At 38.6% G+C, this 22,737-nt stretch overlaps 2 protein-coding genes across 6 annotated transcripts in view; one reads left to right on the forward strand and one right to left on the reverse strand.

The window, feature by feature from the left end:
- The window catches only part of rapgef4a (Rap guanine nucleotide exchange factor 4a), a 53,726-nt gene extending 40,656 nt beyond the window's left edge, over positions 1-13,070 (reverse strand). For both annotated transcript variants that reach the window (XM_085384948.1, XM_085384949.1), the window contains exons 1-4: positions 12,999-13,070; positions 9,695-9,837; positions 9,515-9,603; positions 8,839-8,985 (exon numbers count right to left, since the gene is read on the reverse strand). In XM_085384948.1, coding sequence (XP_085241074.1) covers positions 8,839-8,985; positions 9,515-9,603; positions 9,695-9,837; positions 12,999-13,066 — 447 coding nt within the window. In that variant the 5' untranslated portion in view covers positions 13,067-13,070. The remainder of the gene's footprint in view (positions 1-8,838; positions 8,986-9,514; positions 9,604-9,694; positions 9,838-12,998) is intronic.
- A 9,268-nt stretch (positions 13,071-22,338) lies between these two features.
- ppp1r9ala (protein phosphatase 1 regulatory subunit 9A-like A) overlaps positions 22,339-22,737 on the forward strand; it is a 29,360-nt gene continuing 28,961 nt past the window's right edge. For all 4 annotated transcript variants that reach the window (XM_085383580.1, XM_085383581.1, XM_085383583.1 and 1 more), the window contains exon 1: positions 22,339-22,496. The gene's annotated coding sequence lies outside the window, so the exon portion shown is untranslated. The remainder of the gene's footprint in view (positions 22,497-22,737) is intronic.

Below are 22,737 nucleotides of genomic sequence, written 5' to 3' on the forward strand. Positions count from 1 at the left end.
TGTGGTGTAAATTCAACATGGGAATATTGTTTTCATCCATTTTTTTCTATTCATTTTTACAATTACATTTCACTTACTGTTAAGTTTGGTTTTTACCTTTGTGCAAAAACTCTATATTTCATAAATATTTCAAACAATTGCAATGAGAAAAAGCTCATCGTTGGAGTCGAATGCTCGGAGTAAAAGCAGAACTATAGATAATAGATCTAAAAAGTTCAACTCAAAGAGCAGCTTAAAAAGGTCCCCTTTTCAACCTGAAGTATAGAAATGAGGTATAAACATGCTTTAAAAATATGAATTTACTCATTTGAAGTAGCATCTTCAAAGCTGAACCCAGAACAAAGGATGAAGTTCAAAGAATTATAAATAATAAAAAAACTATGTTCCTGAAATTTCTGAAAACAAAAGGTTCAAATGTAATGTTTGTCCACATTCACTCTATAGAGACTAAAAGTGAGCAGATTTCAACAGAAAAGGTAATCTTGCACTTCTGAGCAATACCACAGATTAACAATAGTGAAGTCAAGATTTTTTAATTAATTTTGCATCATAATCTCTCAGAGAGGATCACTACTTTTATTTTTTTGTTATTTTGTGTAAGTGTAATATCTAATATCACCCTTGGTGATTGCTTGTTGTGCAGTAACAAACACTGACAGTCATTAGTGCACATCTGACTTTTTTTTAAAGAGCCAAAATTTAGATTTCCATTTGCTCATCTTAATTTGTTAGGAAGGATTCAACCAGAAAAGGTCACAAACATCCAAAAACACGGTTCAAACTGACAGACGAGCCACGTAATGCTGTAAGCGTCACGTTAGCTAGGAGCGTGTAAGTATAGTGGCGTTTGAAAGATCAAATGAATAAGTCTGGATGTGCTCTTATACATCTCTTAACCCTGTTCTCTTATGATATGTCATTTTATGTTTTTCCATATGCATTAAACAACTAAAAAAACTGTCACCGTGATTTGAAAATTGCAAAATAAGCATCTAATGCACAAAGGTGGTGTACTTTAAAGAGATGACATATATGTTTTATATTATCTATGTCATAACAGCAGATCAGTGAAGCTATTAACCGGGTCATCTCAGTGCAGTCTCAGTTCAAGTTCCTTCACGGTCTTTCACGCTTGAGTACGTTACGGCATTGTGAGCATCACCGTGCATGAATGCACGCCTGTATTTTGAATGATTCACGAGAGATTACATAAGCAAACGTAGTGCAAACTGTTCTGAAAGTATTCAGCAGTTATTCTGAATATTTATAGGGATGCTTTGAGTTAAAGGGAAACCATTTAGGGAAAAGAGCTTCATTTCTACAGTTATAGATTTTCTTCCAAACTAAATTCAAACCATGAGGTAGGACTGAAAAAAGTAAATTTAAGCTTTTAAACTGAACATTCAGGTTATCCTCATATATCTAAATTTGCCCCGGTAATTACAAGGTAACTATCCTGCAACTAGAAAGATAAATTTCTATGAAGCATTTTTCATTTCTACATTTTGTTTCAAATGCAACAAATCAATTTTTTATCGCTGGAAAGCTTTGCAAATGTTACCTAAAGATGCTACCAGAGTCCCATGCAGCCTGCTACTGAAAGCTTCGCCACGCTCTCTTAATCCAGATGTTGGCAAACACTCCAAGCATGTATGTCTGATTTTAAGATTTCCAGGGTATCAAGCAGTCTGTCGCAGGTCACAGTCAGCATGGTCCAGCAGGATCCAGCAACGCCCTCAAACTGCTCTCAGAGCAGTGCGAGCAGACCGTCTCAGCCGGAGAGCTCAGCAGTGTGCCAGTCAGCTGCTGACTTCTTCTGAGCAGCAGTTGCTAGGTGATTACTCAACTCCAGTCACCGAGCACACGGGAGAGCATGCTCAATCTCTCCCTCTCTCTCCCTCTCTCTGTCACAAGCTCAAGCTTATCTATTCACACAATCCTGCTCATTTTCAGCATGGCCACCTTCATAAAGCAAGAGCAAAAGCCAGTCACAGACAGGATGCGAAGACTAATGTTCAGGAAGATAAAACTGACTGCAATGAACTGCAGATGTGCCAATCAAAGCTGAATTGTGGTTTGATTTTTATTTCAAGTAAAGTCTAAAAACTGATATTTGGATGTTTGGATGTTTTCGTCTGCAGACAGAAAAAGTCTTGTGGCTTTGCACATTATGTGTTATACTTGGAAAAGTACCACCCTGCTTCTAGTTTGTCAGGTGTTTGACATCTGCCAGTATATATTGAAGTATATACTTCAATATACTTCAATCAATATTAAGAAATTAAACAGGGAAATGGTTGAAAAATACTTTAGAATACCAAGAAGCTATGAATACAATATAAAGAAAAACTTTAATTAAAAATACATAGGTAGTACATGCTGAATGAGTAGCATAGGCTGCTGAGCTACACCCAATAAGTAATATAAAACAGTTCAGTGTTTCCAGTTTAGTGCACTTTAATTTTCCACTGAAAAATTGTGCCAATCTTTAAACAGAATATGACTCAGTACAGCTGTGCTGTCTCATAAAACAACAGCTTTTTGCAGTTAAAACAGAGTTAAAACACTGCTCATTTTTGTATTTTGCCTTTTTATGGTTGTCTGACATATGACATTAAAAATGTGTGAGTTGACAGTTAATGAGTTGTTTTTATTGCATTTCCAGAACTTATGTGTGTCTTATAAAAGGCTGAAGAAGTACATAAAAACTGTGCAGCACAGACACTGAACCAATCAGTTGTGTTGTGTTTTTTCGAAAAGGAAAAAAAATGTTGTTTTGCGTATTTCCCGGTGTAACTTATCAAAATAACCCAATACTAGCTTCATATTTGCGGTAGTAGAGATACATAAAGATTTAAATTCATATCAATGTCCCTTTCAAGAACAGAGAAAATCTGAATCTTATCTCTGACTTTGTTACTTATCGGAGCCACAAGACAGCCATATTGGATTCCTGGAGGTGATTATTCACACTATTAAGTGTTTAACCTATATGCTCACTGGCCACTTCATTAGATACACCTGTTCAATTATTTGTTAACACAAATATCTGATCAGTCAACCACATGGCAGCAACTCAACAACACGATTAAGATGACCTGCTGAAGTTTAAATCGCATTTTTAGAAGGTCCCAATCTGGGATGTCTCCTGTAGGGTGTGGTCAGAATTTGTCATGAACAACATCGAAGCACAGATCCATCCTGCCTTATATTCTTTAGGGCACATTTTGAGCCTAAATCATACCTGATTGATTGATGCAAACATGACATAGAGTTAACTGTATTCAAATTGTGGAAAAGACAAATCTGTAGCAACTGTGTAATGCTATGATACCAATATAGATCAAAATCTCTGAAGAATGTTTCCAGCACTTTGATGAATCTATGCTACAAATATTTAAAGCATGAAGTTAAAAGAGAGTCCCCATTAACTAATGAAGCAAGGTAGAACTAATGACATGGCCAGGGAGTGTATACAAAGAATATATCATCAGCAAAGTGAAAAAGTAGAAAGTAAAAGAAGCCAGAAAGCAAAATACTACACCAAGTGTCATCTAATGGATGTTTATTTATTTCAAAAATATTTTAATTATTAATTAGTCACATCACATGTCTTATCTCTCTTAATCCATCAAAAACAACCGAGAGTCATTTTACTTATTTATTAAGTATTTTGTCATTTACATTCTAATTTCTCAACATAAGACAATATGAAAATACCTACAAATTTAAATAGTTATTCAGTTTCTACAGCTATTGATCTAAGACAGAGAAGAAAATGGGATTACTAATGAGAGAAGGTGCTGAAACACACACTGATCACACAGGTGTAGGTGAGTGTGTCACTGTCAAATCTGACAGCCTGTCACATCCAGCCGAGAGAACAATAAGGGGCCTAGATTCTGCAACAACTTCAAGAGAATTTTGCAAATCAAATCATATTTTGATTTAACAATCTTGAATTTGAATTAATACAGGCTTGTACTGAACAGGCAATAGCATAAATTATCTTTTGTAGCTGATAAAGACAGTGGAAGAAGAAGATATCCCATTTTCCTTATTTTCCTCTCGTGTCACAAATTTGACCTGTAGGACTATGTGCCTTAACTTGCAAGCTTAACTGAGGTCGGGGACGCTGGTTGCATTACTCTGCCTTGCAATTTGGCTCTGTTTTTGTGAATTAAGAAAAATAAGCAGCCATGCTGGCAGTGTTATCATAGTTGGTTGTAAAATCTGGTTTGCCGTAAAAAAATAAAAAATAAACGTGTGTCAACAAAGTCAACAGGGTTCATCCTCTTGACACAATGACTGTGATGAGTCAGTCAGCCACATTGCTATCCACGGAGCAATTCTTCTAGTCTAGCTGAATAGGATTACAAAGATCAGCAAGGGCAGCTGCAGCTTCACAGGTGCTGTTTTATTTTACAGAAATTCATGTTGCAGGCTTACGATGATGTAACAACTCTGGGCGGAGATAAGGCAATTATACTATGTTGATACAATCTTCCTGCCCTTTCGTTGCACGTATCCACCGACCGCTCCTATCAGAGGATATATGTGGCCTGATTTTTCCAACCTCCCCCTTACCCAGTCCTCAGACTCTAGAGGGCATGTTGCATCCCTGCCACTTCCTATTCATCACTTTTTTCCACGGGTTGCACACCGGGTTGCTTCTATAGACTGATGATACTGACATACCAACCTCCCTGCTGGGCTCAGCGACCAACAGACCTGCCCTAAGGATGAAAACACTACACATATAAGCATCTGTAATTCCATTTTACTCAATATACTATATGTTGAGTGTGCACATGCCTATAAAACTCCCTTTGTCAGATCTGATAGAAGATAACAAAGCCTCCCGTCCAGGCGGCCCCCAGGCTGATGTGATTGTAATACAGCCGCCTTGCCACCCAACAAGCACAAATTACAATTGTGTTGTTTCAATCACAGTGGCCATCGGAAACAGGAAACAAAGTAAAGAGTAAGCTGATGACCAGGCCGTCTATGCTTCAGTCAGCCTCCCTGTGTATGCTGAGCTTGGCTCATGTCTGCTATGTTAAACAAACAAGCACACGGACAGCTTCTGTCACGTGCCGAGCTACATGAAAGGCGCTCTCGGTGCTCGGACGATTCAGCATAAGAACATAAATATTAAAATTGCACGCATGGGCGCTCAGGCTTTAATATGCATAGATGTCATACACCAAGACATACAACATTTTAAGGAACAAATATGGAGCAAAGTGTCTTGTTAACATTAGTGTAGAAAACCTTTATTTATATGAACTGGTGAAAATGAAAGGACAAAACCTGAACCTTTGACCCCCTGTGGACCAGATGTTGACGTAATTTATCATCATCTGAAAGACCATTTCACAAGACAACCATCATCAAAACACCAATTGAGATAATATATATTTACCAGCCACTTTATTAGGTATATCTGCTCAACTGCTCCTTACTGCGACTTTCAAATTTGGAGGCGACTCATTAGATTTGCGAATGTAGACATGGTCAAGGATGGGGGCAAAAGGTGGGTCAAGTGACACTAAATGTGTCACAGTTGTTGGTCCTAGACGACTTGGTCTGAGAGTTTCACAAACTGCTGATCTCCTGGGATTTTTCTTCACAACAATCTCTAAGATTTACAGAGAATGGTCTGAAAGAGAGAAAATATCCAGTGACTGAGCAGCAGTTCTCTAGGAGAACTCTTGTTGATATCAGATGTTAGAGAAGAATGGCCAGACTGCTTCAAGCTGAGACGAAGACAACAGTAATACAAACAACCAATCATTACAACCAAGGTATACAGAGGAGCATCCCTGAATAATCAACACATGAAACACTGAAGCAGATGGGCCACAGCAGCAGAAGACCATACCAGGTGCCACACCTGTCAGCTGTAAACAGACAACTGAAGCCAAAATTGGCACACTGTGTCGAGTTCTGATGCAGTGGGTGGCAGGGTAAAGATTTGGTGTAAACAACATGAAAGCATGGATCCATCATGCCTTATATAAGTGGTTTTTAGGCAGGATAACATGTCATGTAATAGATTTGAAGGCAACAAAGGTGGTGTAACCTTGTGATGCTATCATATCAATATGGACCACAGTCTCTGAAGAATGTTTCCAGCACCCTGTTGAATCTATTCCACAAAGAATTGAGGCACTTCTAATGGGAAAATGGTGAATGGTGAGTGTACTTTATAACTCCAAGTGACTTCCGGAGACTTGAAGAATCAACGTGCTAAGGCACGTCAAAGTATTTTCCCAAATGCATTTACTATGTTACGTTTATCCAATTTGTCACCTCTCTGTAATTCTTTTATTTACTGTATTATTCCAAACAGAAGGTTGAAACACCTACAGAAAAAATACACTAAATTATTCACGAGTATAATCATAAATAAAGCTAGTGTTGTTCTCACTCTTGCAAAATTTTCTAAGACTGCTTGGCCAAAGGCAAGGGGACAGTTCTGTGTTGTAGGGAGGAGGAGGTGGTGGAGGAGGTGGTGGTGAAGGAGGAGGCGTGTAGCTTTGTTTAAATGCTTCCTTTGGCTCAGACCGGAGCAGGTAATATATTTCCTTTAGCATCACTCTTTTCCCATCTCCTCACATTAGCTGTAATCAAGCTGTATTCTTCTTTCAGGGGCTGGAAGCAGTAAGAACACTGACCTCATGCAGCTTAACATTCATCATGCACCACAGAATGCAATTCAGCTTAAATTAAGACCCTGTGAAGCAGCTGAGCTTTATCTGCAAAAGCAACCTTCAAGACACGCAGGAAACTTAGAGTCACCACAGCACATCAGAAGTGGCTCACACAGTCTGATGTCTGATGCCACCAGTAACAAGATACACCTTAAACAATCGTTCAGCACTGCAGTAAAACTAGGAGGAAAAAAATAAGCACATATGCCTGGAAGAACATTCAGGCGAACTGTTTGTATGACCAACAAACTGCAAAATACAGAAATGATCATCTGTCTCGATTGTGTGAATTTTGACCGCAGTGCTGCTCAGGTACAGGCTGGCTAACTCAGCACATCTAACAATAGAAGATCCATGTATTGATGCTAATGCTGTAAATCACTTTTCTGTTTTTTTAGATGAAGTTCTGTACAAGAAACACTGCAAGGACGGGAGACATCTCAGCGTAGGACATAACTCATTTAGAGAGCTTCAACTTTAAACTACCCATTATCCTTTTTTTCCTACACAAAAATACCAATTACCTTGAGAAAATTTTAAAAAGCCTCAAAATTACATATGCAAACGTACTACATTAAAACCATAATGAGCACTGGAGAACTCAGAAAAGTGCCTGGTAAGATCCTTGCCTTTTAACAGCTGTACCTGTGATGCTGCAAAATAATACTTACAAGCCCAAGTCTTAAAGTTAGATTTAAACACTTATACTGTAATATTATTAGTTAGAAAATACAAGAATGGACCGTCAAACAAGCAACAAAGAGGACCAAGGTTGAGCAGAAAGCATTTCAGTGCCATTATCTAAGGAATGTATCTATCGTGGGTGTGACGCCCTTCACAAACCTGAGTTTGAAACTGGTGCTGTGGGAAACTCTTTCCAAATATAGACACTCATTAATTTAAAAAAAATCAGAAGCCTCGAAAAAATAGTATCTGTTTATCTTCATGCGCCAAACAGCATCTTCACCATCACTTTGCAGTGAGTCTTTATATTAAGTAACAAACAAGACCAGAAAGATCCAAGAGTGAGATAAGACAATCTGGACACCAGATACAGAAGCTCGAAAATCTAATTTGAGACGAACCGAACTGAAGAGGTCGCCCGGGGGCAGAGGTGAAATGTGTATCCCCGTTGAACTTCCGCGTGAGCATACACACAGCCAAATTAAAGTATCCAGCCACACACAGCTTCTGATGGTCAGTGTGCTGGAACAGACACAGCCTATAACTTAACCTGCTGATGCCCTTTGGTCCCAAAGGAAATGGGCTGTCTCTCTCTCAGGAACCCAGCCCAGCTGAGGGGGAGGTGAGTGACGAGAGGAACTTCTACACAGCATGGCACCCACCGGCTCACAGTAGCAGGAGACAGAAAGACGAGTGAGATATTTCTGACTGAAGCGGTCCATGAACATTATGTTTGTCTTTAATTTACAGTATTTAAACGTTTTATACTGAATGTTACTGCCCAGTTTTATACTTACACTGAATGACTGCTGAAATGATGCTAGTGTGAGTGAAAACACAAGGCTGGAGAGAGAGTTTCTCCTCAGAGCTACACTTCCATCTAGTGGTCAAAAGGGATAAACCAACCACTCATAAGTCAAAATCAGACGGAGCACTAGCAGAAGGTTACAGTAAAAGAATTGGACAGATTTTTTCCTCCAGAGGCCCAACAATAAATTCATAACCCAACCTTCGCTGATCCACAGGTGGTGTACACCACCTACGCTCTGGAGAGCGCTCAGCTCAATTCGTCACAGTTTTCAGATTTAACATTTCAGCTGCAACAAGAACAAGCTAGGACAGGTGGCTGTTCTCTGACTTTAAGCAGCCCCCTCAGTTACTCACAAATTAAATGATAACTGGAAACCAGCGTGTGCTGCCTTTGAGCTACCCACTCAGCTGATAAGGCGCTGCTTTGTCTTCAAATGATCAAAAGCGGTCTGAATTTTCTGTTTATCACTAAAATGAGAGAAGTTAGTTCCTATGGACACATTTATTCCATAGCATTTTCAAATCTTACTTTGAGACTTTGATATCTGAGATGTGCCACAAATCGTAATGACCCAGATAATTTCTGTACTCTGCAACAAGTATAGACGGAGCAAAACGAGGCACATACCTCCCACAGAGACCTAAACTCCCTCTGCTCAATGCGTAGGAGCTCACTGAATTCCCGTGTAATGATGGTAGCATGTCGGGGAGTGTTATCCAGGATTGACTCCCCAAAGGCCGTTCCCGTCCCCAGTGTGCATATAGTAACAGCATCCTACATGAGACACACCAACATCACACACATTCCTCTTAGATCATTCCTTCATTGGGATTAAAAACTTTCAACTAGATGAGAATGCTGTGAAGTTCAAATGTAATATTCTTAGCAAATGAATTTATGCCGATCGCACAACTCTCGAAGGTTAAAGAACTCCTGAGCACTCCATACACTCAACAAGATACAAACATATCACTCCAGTAAGCACCCAGACAAATAGGCTAAGGTGTGCAAAGTTCCACTGTTAACAAATGGTCAGTAATATTCCCTCATCTAACTTTTATTTTTCAAGTCTGATGAATTTCAGGTGGAGCTTTGCTTACAAAGTTACCGAGATCTTCACAGAAAGAGTAATTCAGCTTTGGGTGCAAATTTGGAGCATTAGTGTGTGAAGCTAAGATTGATTAAGATGAGTGTGATCTTGTGTGATACGTATGAAAGAAGAGAGCGATTTCTTTTAATTATCAATTACTTCATCAGCCTTCATTTTAATCTGGGGCTTTATGTAATGCTCGTGAAATTATACCTGATAACTTGATGTCTCGGACACCTTTACATCCAGCGAACCTGAGAGAACAGCATACCAGCACGTGCCAATATCTCCTTGTCGAAATACTGGGGGGGGGGAACAGTTTGAGAAAAGAAGATAAAAATAGATGCACCGTCTTGTCCTCAGATTAGTTTCAGAGCTCGCATTTTCACCTACTGGTGATGCCTTTTTCCAAGCACTCGTAAAATCCGCACAGGCATATCTGCTGCAGCAAACTGGGGTGGAATCTCTCAAAGGCCTTCACATTTTTCAGCCATGCCAGGATTATGTCAACATCTGCCCCCGAGCGCTCTGCTGGTCTGGAGAAATACAAAGAACAGCGTGATGTACAGTTAACTAAAAATCTACATGAAAAGCTAACTGCAGAGCTGCAGAGCCTGCATCATTCAAAGCAACTGAACCTTTTTTTAAGTAAAGTTTACTTTGAACTCTGAAACATGAAGTCTGCAGAAGACACCATTAAATTCTAACACTGTACTATTCTATTTAACAAACTTGAAAGTCAATATTTGGTATGACCACATTTATTCTTCAATACAGCCTCAAAATCTCTGACAAATTCTTTCTTGTAATTAAGTAGTCTTTGGGAATAGTTTTCCAGGTTTCTCGAAAGCTCTTGTTTGGATGTTGGACAACTATTGCTCAAGAGCACCTTAAAAATTAAAAGAAAGTCTCAAGACTCTTGCATGGGTTATTTTAAGCTGTGGATCATGCAAACCTATTTTAACTGAGTCCAGGAATAAAAATATAGCAATTAACAGAATATGTACTCTTTAATAAAAGCACACCAAATTTAGTTTGAGATTATCTCTCGCATCTGTCTCATTTAGAACAATTTGTTTTTATTCTACAGTCAGATTTTTGTTGAACCAATAATTTCGTTCCTCTCAAACAATAACTGTCAATTTCCCAGTGTGCACGGCTGCTGCATTCATGAGTTGCATTGCAGCAATAAGAAAGGCTTTATTTCCAAAGTTGCACAGACCTTAGAGTAAAAATTTCTTTTGTTCTTTTATTTAAATTGAAAAGCCTGACCCAGTTTTGACTCCATTTTTAATGGCACGTTCAAACTGAATATCATTTGTTATTGCACTAATCCCTGCACTGAATTTTTACCTCTCTGTTCTGTGCCTGTCTCACTTTTGTTACACTCAGTCCAGAGCCTCTGATGTAACTGGTGGGTGGATAAACTGCAGCTTACATCACCTTTGAAACAAGGTCCGGCTTTTGAAAAAAAGTGAAACCAAACATTATCAATAATTCAAAGATGGAAACAACCTTTGTGCTTTTGTTTTTTGAAAATGTACTGCTCTATAGTTTTACAATACACTAAGTAACAGCTTGCGGGGAAAAAAAAGACTTTTCATCGTGTATTCCCTGGAAACCTTTAACCTCACATTATGCCTCTATAATTGTATGTACTCCTTGATAAGACCCTATGTTCAGCAGTGCAGCCGCTTTGAATGTATTCTGTTTTTCTACCCTGCATTATCATAATCAGGACAAGGCAAGAGAAAGAGAGACTGCGAGAAAGAGCGAGATGTGTGGGAGCCTGACTTTCAAAGCCAGTGTCTGTTTGAAAACTGACCTAGATGAAAAAAACAGAAAGAACAGAGAAAAAAGCAGAAAGTGCCAGTTTGACGTGCAAGTGAGAAACGATTATCTTCATCATGCAAGCTTGTTACAATTTGTACAATGCAAACAATGATCAACCTAATGACCAGTAATCCAACCTGAGATGTCAAATAATGAGCGTATTGATGAGTGAGATGTAATTTGTCTGTGAGCTTAGTTCAGGAAATGACACAACTGCTTTTCGTATTCACCAATCTTTTCCAAACTGTTAAATAATCAAGCAGTTTGGATAAACTTAGATGTCTATCATCCACTGAATTTCAATGTAAAAGTGTCAAATGAATGATAGGGTGACTCATGGATGCTGTTTGCTGTTTGGAAAAGGTGAGTCACCCAAGAACCATTTGACTTGAGGGACACAGGTGGCTTCTACAAGCAAGCAGAGGATATTACTGTGTAAACACGTCTGGCACCCTGTGTCACTTTGCTGTGTGTAGCTGTTGTACTTTGGACCTTTTGATATATGCTGCACCCCTTATTGTCATCATCCTGTAGATCAATAGTAAGCAACCCACTAACACCTGAGCTGCATCCAGTATATACTTGCATATTGGCCAAACTGTCTAAGCATGTAAATGTAAAAAATAATGTAAAAAAAAAAAAAACATGCAGTAAGAATTAAAATAGATAGATAGATAGATAGATAGATAGATAGATAGATAGATAGATAGATAGATAGATAGATAGATAGATAGATAGATAGATAGATAGATAGATAGATAGATAGATAGATAGATAGATAGATAGATAGATGGATGGATGTGGCCGTGGCCAAAACAGACTAAAGGGCCACATCTCTGTGACAAAACCATCAACACAACAAATGGTGAAGCCAGCCTGCCTGCAGTTTTTCTGACTTCATAGTGTAGAGGTTAACACATTCACCTAATAAGTGAAAGATCCCTGTTTGATCCAGCAGAAGATAGAAAGAGTCAAGGAGGGGCAATCGTTAAAAAAAAATCTATGAGGTTAAACACGCAGAGTTACCTGCTGTGGTGACTGTTTGTGAATAAGGGAGCAGCAGAAAGAAGCAGTACTTTATATGAGTCCTCAGTAATACTTGTACATGGCTGCCATGTTGGCACAATCAAGTCAAAAGAGCACAAGATTGAAAAGTTGACTGATTTTCCTGCAGCATTATGCCAAGCAGAAAAAAGATTTTTGCTAGCTGAAGGACTCCAATATAGTTAATGGTCATAGCTTGGCCACCCTTGCAATAATCCTCTATGTCCGCCTGCATTCAGCAATTTCATTACTGCTCACGGCAAAAGTTGCAGAACAAATTTCTCTCAAATAAAAAAGTACTATACATTATAACCATGACACATATTAAATATCTTTTAATGTCTTATTATAATGATATCAGTATTTGATCTTTGATCTTCCAGTAGTCACAGAAAGCAGTTTGCTGCTGATTATTACAATAATCCCAGATAGTGAGCAATTGAAGTAAGTAGAATGCATCAAAGAGCCAAGTAATTGGCAAGTAATTTGACATAATTAATAAGTCCCAGTCTGAAGCTGATGCCTTTGCTTTCCCCAACTCTACAGCTAAGTGGATCACTGTGCGTGACTCCTTTAGTCAACAGTGAGGTCAGAGGCTGTAGGAAAGGTAACCTTGGCGCGTCCAAGGATGCACTAACTCAAGCTGTGATCGGACTCACGACGTCCTAATTCCGTTTATTTGAATGTTTAAATGCAGCCACTGAAACACAACGCCCAAGTTCCTTACAGGATAAAAATCCAAATCGCGATATTTCCTCGTTAATTCATCGCTCTTACACTAGCCTGAGATGGGTCGGGTGAAATGGTATAAAGTGATTACCTCTTATCCAGACAAATCATCCACTCGGCAGATTCCGAGGAATGTGAAGAAGTGTGCGCTGCTACCATCTTGCGATCCTGCTGTTGCTGCTGCTGCTGCTAATGCGGAGGAGAGGGCTGGATCAACGACAGCAGCTTCATCTGCCTTCACTCACTCACTGCTGACAGTCCTCGCTGTCCCTCCTTACCTGGGCGGGAGCAGCGTGGACGAAAAACAGCCCACACTGACGGGTTTTATGCAGCTGTAGTGAAAAGCTATGTTGTTAAGAAAGAAAATCTCAAACTGAGGACGGCAACAGTTTTCAGCAGAGATGTGGCTGGGGGGAAACAGAGCTCGGTCACTCATTATTTTTTTCAGCAATGGAGGTCAGTTTCTGCTATTAGGCACATGCAGGTAAAATGAACGCAGTCTCATAGATCAGTATGTCCCAGTGTTCGTGTTAAGATCAAACTGTTGCTTGGAATTTTCCAGTCATTTCATTTTTAGAGCTGTTGAACTTACACCGAGAGCTGTAAATAGAAGCAGCTTTTGTTGCTTGAATGAGGTGAGTCAGCACAAAGTGGCACTTCTCTACTGAAGGATACTGTTGCAAAGGTGAGGTGGAGGGCATACAGGTGACCTGTGATTGGTCGTAATCACATTAATGTTCATAAGTATTTAGACAGTGATAAAGCTTTTGTAGTTTTGCTTCTGTGAACCGCCACAGATGGTTTAAAATCAAACAATCGAGATGTGATTGAAGTGCAGACTTTCAGCTTTGATTTACTGGTTTTTACAGACCTTATTTTCTGAGTTTCCCCATTTTCAGAAGATCAAAATTAGTTGGAAAATTGACTGAAAAGCAGCTCCATGGCTAGGTGAGACCTGTTGTTCAGTTTTCCACTGGCATTTTCAATATGAGGTCCAAAGTGATGCAAAAATAAACCAACAGCAAACCACTTTAATTTTTTTTATAAACAGAATGGAATAACAGGTTGACTAAACAACAACAAAAGACCCGGAAGACCACAGAATAACGTGTGATGTTACAGCTGATAGAAGTAGCAGGATGAACTCTGAAGTGTACAGGGATATAAGCTCCACTCAGATTCAGGCAAATGCTGAAAAACTAACCAGACAGCTCTTCACGGTGCAAATGGACAAAGAGCCAAAGTCGCAAAGGCAACCCAAGATTTCTCAGGGCAAAGAAATAGGATAGTCTTCGACGGCCAAGCCAGTCACCCGATCTAACCCAGTGGAGCATGCTGTTCAGACATTTAACACAAAACTGAATGGAGAGACACCCACAAACAAGCAGCATCCAAAGGTTGCTTTACAAAAGGCCTAATGGAGCATCTCAAGGGAGGAAACAACATTTGGTGAAATCCATAGATTCTGGGCTTCACGCAGTCATTGACTGGAAATGTTAGGACATGTATTTAAAACAATCCCTTATTTATTTAATATTTGTTTAATTTTGAGGGTCTGTCAATGGAGGTCTGTGCTTAGAAATAGCTACCACCTAAACAGTTTAAGTTAAATCCCTTTAATTTAAGCTGAAATTCTGCACTTAAATCACATTTTGATTGTCTGATTTAAAATCACTGTGATGGTGTAAAGATGCAAAATGGCAACAAAATCTTTTTTTTCTTATAGATTGTGGATCTGATCAATTACAGACTACATACAGTCAAGTCCAAAACACTGAAGCAAACTATCTGAGTACACATGGCTGTTTTAACTGACTGCAGCACGCCTCTCATCCCTGTATAGTGGATGACATTTCCAACATATCAAAGTGGGAACATTTTCATAATAGCCATGAGAAAATTGGGCTTTGTTATGACAAGCCACATAATAAAAAGCCCATTGCTTTACTTCAGTTACCCTGGCAACAAAGTACCTCATAGAAAGAAATACCAAGCCTCTGTAATTATTTTCTTTTCCATCATCTGATGCTCAGATACCTTGGTACCTAAGTTACAGGCTTATGTTATTGGTTTATTTATTTATTTATTTATTTATTTATTTACTTAATTTTTACTGAACACAAGTCATCAGCACTAAAAGGCATAAAAGAAAACTCTTCCTAAAAAAAGATTTTTGTCTCTAATCTCAAGTAAAGAAAGTTTCATCCACAAGTTGACTAAATCATAATAAAAGTAGGGCTTCTAAGTATAGTCCTGTTTCCATCATTTAACTAAATATTTAGTTAATGCCTTTCAGGGTGAGGTTTGGATAGTTTGAGAGAAAAACCAAACAAGAAGCAGTCCAAGAGTAAAACCCTCGACCAGAGCAGGAATAATATTGTACTTTCTATATATTCATTTTGTTTTACGTTAAGATGTTTGTAGTGCAGTAAAAATAAGTGCAAAGATTTACTTGGCCTTTTGAAATCTGTGACTACTGGAAGATTTAATATAACTGATATAATTTTGAGTACAATTACTTTTTTATTTATTTATTTTTTTTACTTGAGTAGATACAGTAAATACCGAGCATTCATCTTCCCGTTTAGTAAAGTTCATTTATTAAAATTATGTTTAATAAATATCAAGTGATTTTTTTGTTATCACAAGTTAATTTTTTTCAATTAATAATAATTATTATTATTAAGAAATATTGTACATTTATTCATATTATTACATACTTAAATGGTTATAACGTCTTATTGTAATACACACAACAAAGCCATAATAAAATGAATCAGCTTTTCTCCAAATGTATCCCATGCCAGCATGTTCTTGTCAGTCTGACAACTATTGTCATTTCAAATAACTCTATGTAGCATTATTATCACTTTGACCTTCAGATCATCTGTTGATGTTGAAGGAGAGGTCAGAGGTCAAATGTTAATTTTTGACCAACAAATCATTAAGTTGACCTTGGTGACCTTGGTGGGTGAAAGACAAATTTCAATTTTCAACAAAGTGTTAATATGACCCAACTCTACAAGATTTTTTTTTTTTTATCAGAATTCATTCAAAACTCTTTTTTTTTTTACAGACAGAGTAATGACACGCTTGCAAACACTGCATAACCTTCTTTGTGGGGATAGCATTACATAAATAATAAGGCAGTGATAAAAATGGAAGAACTTAAAGATAAAGGAAATGTTTCGAAACATCAGATCTGCACCCAACACCGGTTCCAAAGTGGTTCTCCTTCAGGAGAATTTCACCAAGCCAATATTTAAAATCCAGTTCCTTTACCGACAGCAAGATGGCAGCATTTGTTCTAAGAAAACACCTAAGAACAGATGAATCCGGGCACAAACCTATTCGATTCCTGGAGCAGAGAAAAGGGAAGTGCACTCAGTCTTGTTTTGATTTTAAAAATGTAGGCGTCTAACCAAAGGGAGCTGTGCCCTGCACCTGAAGGAAACTTTTAGGTGTTTCTCTGTCTGTTTCTGATCTTTCAGTGGACCTTAAATTAAGATTGCGTTGTCAGCCCACATGTTTTTCTTCCCAGTGAGCTGAACTTACATGTCTTGCCCTTTCTTGTTAAAATAAATAGCTGAGGTGTGAGGCTGAGTTCAGGCCAGGGCATGCATAACACAAAACACACATTCCTGTAATGCTGCATACCACTAACTCACAGCAGCAATGGACCAACACATAACAATGTGCGAAGACGTCAACATGCGCTGCAGTAATTTGCCATGCACTGCAACTCTGCAAGCTATCAGTTCAAGACATAACAAAAAGATTTACGAAGGTAACGACTGAAAGGGTTTTCATTTCTTTCTGCTGCAAACAAATATTTGTTGTAAAAGAAAACAGAAAAGAGTAGTTCTGCAGAAAAAAAGACAAGACACCAGGTGTGGAGTATTTCTTGTGCCTGCAAGAGTCTGAGACACTGTCTCAAAGGTTCCACTCACCTGCTCCTTTTTCCATTTGGTTTTCCCCGTGCATTCGATGGTGTTTGAAATGTTGCTATAGGGACCACTGGCTGCAATGTGCCATCATATCCTGAGCCCACTGACTGTGTATGTGGCTTTTCAGGCCCACAGTTGCTAGGAGATGCTCCTGCAAGCTGAAAATGGTAAACACATGGACACATGCAACCCTTATGTGCACACACAGCATAATTTCAAAATGCTGATGAGCATTTGGAGAAATATTTGCTACTGCTGGTATATAACTCTTTTGAAATCCGTGCTTCACAAAAAAGTATCTTCAGGATTAAACGTGTTAAATTTCTTCTTGTCAGATAATAATTCTGAGCCATGATATATGTGTTTGTAGACCTAAATTACTGAATTACAATGCCACATTCAAAAGAAGTTGTGTTTAAAGCAATGTGCTCCATAATTTACACTGTTCCAGCACGGGTTTCAGCATTCCCATGGCAGTTAAATGTCACTGGATTTACATAAAACAAATGAGCACAGAACACCTTTGAAAGCCGTGCAGTACGGCGTAAACAAGCAAGAAGCTTGCATAAACTACATGGGAGCGGCTTTAAGGAGCTACATAAAACTTTATATATCAGATAACCACGTCTCAGATGGAATGCTAGGGCAGATAACTCCAGAGGAAATGCCTGAGGACTGGATCTTTTCCAGAGACGTCTCCATCAATGTTTTAAGGCGCAAATTTACAATGATGGGCTAAAACAGCCCAAAATGCTTTCTTATTTTATTTATAAATATACTCTGAGGAGAATTTAGTAATCGGGATCCTAAAGTAGCGATCTGTGATAGGAAAAAAATCAGAGTTGTTCATTTAATATTTCATAACCTATACAATTAAAAATGTAGATGGGATTATTCCTTAGGCAGCTGAATAAATAACACCATCTGCTCAAAGCTCTTGCTACTGTCTGGTTTCTCTTTATCAATAATTACTAATCTATTTGCATTTTGTTATATAATGCTCCTTGTAGTTGCATATACACTTACTACAGACTGTCTTCAACACATATAAATATTTCTTCAAATGTAACACTACACATGTTTAAAACATCCAAACAAATATCTGCTAAGCTAAAATCTATATACCATTATTAATTCAAAGGTGGACTCTGATTCGCCAGTTTGTAACAAAATATTCAAATATTCCGTTGATGTCTTCTCGCACTTGATCTGGCTTCTGTTTCCTAGGTCAGCTTGACTGGATGATATTTTTGCAATGTAGGTTCTTAGCCACTGAGGAAATCTGACTGCGCTCTCATTCAGCATCTTTGTAGCTGAGCTCAAAAGAGAGAATGTCTCTTTTTTTCTGAATCAAACCACTGTACATGGACTGTGTAGTGGAGAGTTAACTCGCACAACTATGGCTCTCCTGGGAGGGGACCTGATTTGTAAAGGGAATATATGTACTGTCCTGTACACTCACTTTGACAGATAATTTAAGCATAATGAATATGAAATTAGGTACTAAAAACTGACCCAAAATACTAATTAAAGCTAGAGCGAGCACATAAAGGATATAAGATCTCTGCTGGTGACCCATTTTTTATTGAGGTCATATATATTCTCAGTAGATACTTCTGACAGACTTTGTGTTGTATGGAGAAATACCAAGTCACGATCACTGCTGAGACACATGACATTGCTGAATTCATGACACCGTTAGTCCGTGTTATATTTTTAATTAACACAAGCAAAGTATTACACTACACACTACAGCTGAGCCAAACTGCCTTGCACTTGTAGTCAATATATTTATGCAGTTTCTGCAGTTTTTTTTTTTTGTTTGTTTGTTTTGCCTCTGCGTACCACCGCAGTGGATTTTAAATCAAACAATTAAAATATGAACTTGTAGACTTTCACCTTTAATTCAAAGAGTGTAACAAAAGTTAACTCAAAAGTAATTGAACAAAATACAGTGATTTGAAATATGAGGACTGTTTTTAATACTTGAGTGAAAATCCTTTGCAGCCAATGAATGTCTGAAGTCTACAAACCATTGAGATCATTAAATGCTGCACTTCCTCCCTTGAGATGCTCCGTCACGCCCACAGCTATACAAACAACCTTCAGTTGCTGCTTGTTTGTGAGTCCTCTCTTCAGAGTTGTCTTCAGGGACTGAAAAGCTCTGTTGAGTTGAATATCACATTTCTCTTGGGTTGTTTTCCCATTATGCATTCAGCCATTATCCATTTACATTGTGAAGAGCTGCCTGGTCAGTTTTCCAGCATTTGCCTGAATCTGACCGGTGCTTAAAACCATGTACACTTCAGAATTCATCCTGCTACTTCTAGCAGCAGTCACATCATCAATAAAAACTAGTGACTAGTTCCACTGGCAGCCAAATATGCCCATGTCACAACATTGCTTCCACCATGTTCTCTCGCCCCCACCATTCTGGTTCAAATTAATCTTGGTTTCCTCTGTTTAAAGAATTATTTTGTGCGTGCTCTTTTCAGAGTTTTCTGCCAAGTCTAATCTGGCCTTTCTGTTCTTGAACATAATCAGTGGTTTGCACCTATTTGAAAACCTTCTGAAAACTCTCTGTATTCAGGCGTCTGTTGATGACAATGATACGCCCACCCCCTGGAGAGTGTTTATGACTTTGTTTGATATTATGAAGGTGTTTTTGAAGTTTTTCTTAACCATAGAAATAATTCTACCATCATGCACTTTAATTATCTTTTGTGGTCCACCAGGGCTAGAATAGAATAGAATAGAATAGAATAGAATAGAATAGAATAGAATAGAATAGAATAGAATGGCCCTTTATTGTCCATGCTTCACACCAAATCTGTAGGAATAAAATATAAATAGTAAGACAGCAAGAAAAAATAACAAACAGGAGAAATATATACAAAACAAGAGAAAGGCACGTAATAGAAAAGGCACAGATTAAAGAACAGGTTGCAAAAGTTGTGCTGCTGAACAGGTCAAAGCATTCTCTCTATTTCTTTTTTAATATGTACAAGATTTTTTATTTAGTCAGTCCTAAATGTTTTGCCCTCGGTCTGATAGATTTATATTGTTTTTCCAGTCGAATGATGCTCTTCTTCATTAGCATCAGCATCTTTTTGTAACCTTGTTTTGAGAGTTAAAGTGAACATCTACAGAACTCAAGTTCAGTGCTTCGAATCAACAAGTGTCAACTGGTCATAAAGACGGAAAAGGTAAGATTGCAAAAAAATCTTCTGGACCTAACCGTATGCATTTCAGTTTGGTCTTGTTGGAATTGTTTAATTTGTCTCTTAGCGTTTAGCGCTGCACTTCCTGTTTCATATTTTAACCCAAAATGGCTCTTTAGCGTGTGTTTGTATGATTATGTGTTACAAACTTTCTCTGCTTTGCCATATTCCTGGTTGCACTTCCCCCCAGAAGCTATACATTTCTGTAAATTTCTAACCATCTGCCTGGAGGACATACAGGATGTATACTTTGGACCTTATCATGAAATGAGCTCTGCTCCAGTGGCTTTAGAATTGAAGGCTTTTAACAACCCCAGCATCATTCCTGAGATAAATCTGAGTGGTCAAAAGATGTGATAAGAGAATGATAAGAAAGGCAAGCATAGAAATGCATTTCTCGCTCACAGAATAAGACTTCTTTGCGTTACATGACCGTATTATCTGCTCTGAACAATGGGCCCTTTTCACACATTTTGAATTGTGATTGAAGGAAAAAAATGTCAGTGCAGCTAATATTAACAACTACTCTGTTCTACTCAAATATCCCAGTGTAACACTGACCGTCCTTATGTGAAAAGCTCAGCATGAAATCAGTAAACTACAATTTCATTTTATTGCTCCACCTGTGTGGTGTCAAAAGACCTATTAATCTGATACCAGAAACTACTGACTCCCCTGGGTCTTGGGCCTTTGAGGAAGGTCAAAGATGTCCAAGCTATAAAAGCAGAGACGATTTTCAATTACAGCACTGTGCAAAAGGTCTTGATCCACCCCTCATTTCTTTATATTTTGTTATTAAAGTTGGAAGCAAATTCATTGATTTATTTAAACAATAATGCAAACATACAAGTCAGCGTTGTAATTAAAAGCAAATGCAGAGGTTGTACAATTCTAATGCATTTGAAACTCAATATTTGGTACGACCACCCTTATTCATCAACACAGCCCGAGCTCTTTTAGATAAGACTTCTTGTCTTTTCATAAGCAGTCCTCAGGAACAGGCCAGGCTTTTTGAAAGACATTCAAAGCTGTCAAAGCTGGATGATCGTTGCCTTTTGTGCTATTCTCTTTCAAGATGATCCCACACTACTTCTGCAATGTTGAGCTCCAGGGCCAATTCATGACTGACCTGACATTCTGTGTCAGGTCTTTGTTGGATTTTTTTTTCTCAATTCTTAAGGACATGACTTTCAGATATAGTTCAGCTGTTTTCTTATGCCTGCCATTTCTTCTGTCCAGTTTCCTTAGATTTCTTAAGGACACAGTACACAAGTTTTTTGGGAATCAGCTTGTTGACTCAGAAATATTATTGTATGCCTGTCAGTTTCTTATGTTTGACATTTGACATTCAGTTAAAGAAATAGGAACAGAAATAGGAAAATATCGGGGCACAATATTATGTGTTTTTGTGTGTGACAGTTTTGCGTAGACACAACACTCCATCTCTTGCGTTAAGTGCGCTTTTTTATGCTTGAATGATTCATAGGTCGGTGTTTAGTGTAAGCACAAACATTCCTCTGAAAATGGTCAGATACAAAGGCTGGGCTGGAAATGAGTGAAAAAGCAACTATGTCTATATAAAGCCTGGAGAAATATTCTTCTTAAAAATTACAAGAAAGCCTGACTCCTTGGAAGTGAAATATAGAAAAATGAATGGTGGCTCAAAACCTTTGTGCAATACCGTACGTGACACTATGATCATTGACATTTTTTATTACACAGCCTTCGCCTGTTTAATCTCAGATCTGTTTGGTCCACACTACCAACTTATTTTATTGCTTTTATATTAATCTTTAATCCGAAGCCCAGATACACCTAACGGTATCATAACTTTGTTACAGCTTGAGGAGTGCTCCTGCTGTGGTATGTTGGCCAAACTGAACTTAATGTGTGACATATTATAACAGCAAAAAGTCAGAGATCCCATTCTACTGGAAAGGTTGTAAGGAAATGCCTTTTTCATTGGGGCCTATCTAAAGAAAAATAATAGTATTGTTGACATGCTCTACATGTTCTGCAACGAGTACTGTTAAAGGTTTCCATTTTATCCGCCCGAAGGTTTAGGTGAGCTCTCTGACTTTTAGGGTGAGCTTCCCACGCCTTTCCCTCCACTCCTCCTCGTGTCTGTGGAGAAATAGAGTGGAGGGTGGAGCGAGGAAAGCGGTGGGTTACAGTCCTGGAATGTGCGCGCGCTCCCGATCACTCCGTCTGTCCCAGCGGCGCGCCCGTGCAGACAGACAGAAGACTCGTGTGCGCGCGCAGCTCCGCGGCAGGTCTGGAAGTGCAAAGAGGAGGCAGGGGGAAAAAGCCGCTGGAGCGGGGGAATGATGGCGGTGAGCAAGGAGAAGGGACAACTTTGGTAGTGTAAAACTGAAACGCTTGACGAGTTTTAGAGGGCTAGCACGATGGAACAACAAAGAGGTGAGAGGCTGAGAAAGTTGTTCACCTTGGTGTGGTGTTTTATGTTGAAATATTGTCAACAACTCGTGCTGGAATTGCCACAATGAGTTGTCGAGAGCGAGATACCAACGTTCGCTCCTATTGAACTGTTGGCCGACTAAGCTGAAGTTGGTCGCGCTTTTTTTTTAAATCAATGTTTGGCGGTGCCGACGTTTTGAGTAATGTTTAACCGGTTTAATTTGTTCAAAAAGAAGTTCGTAGT

Source organism: Rhamphochromis longiceps, linkage group LG16, assembly GCF_057381845.1.
Source record: "Rhamphochromis longiceps isolate RC_006_pf linkage group LG16, R_longiceps_female_GT1.1, whole genome shotgun sequence".
Classification (NCBI taxonomy): Eukaryota; Metazoa; Chordata; class Actinopteri; order Cichliformes; family Cichlidae; genus Rhamphochromis; species Rhamphochromis longiceps.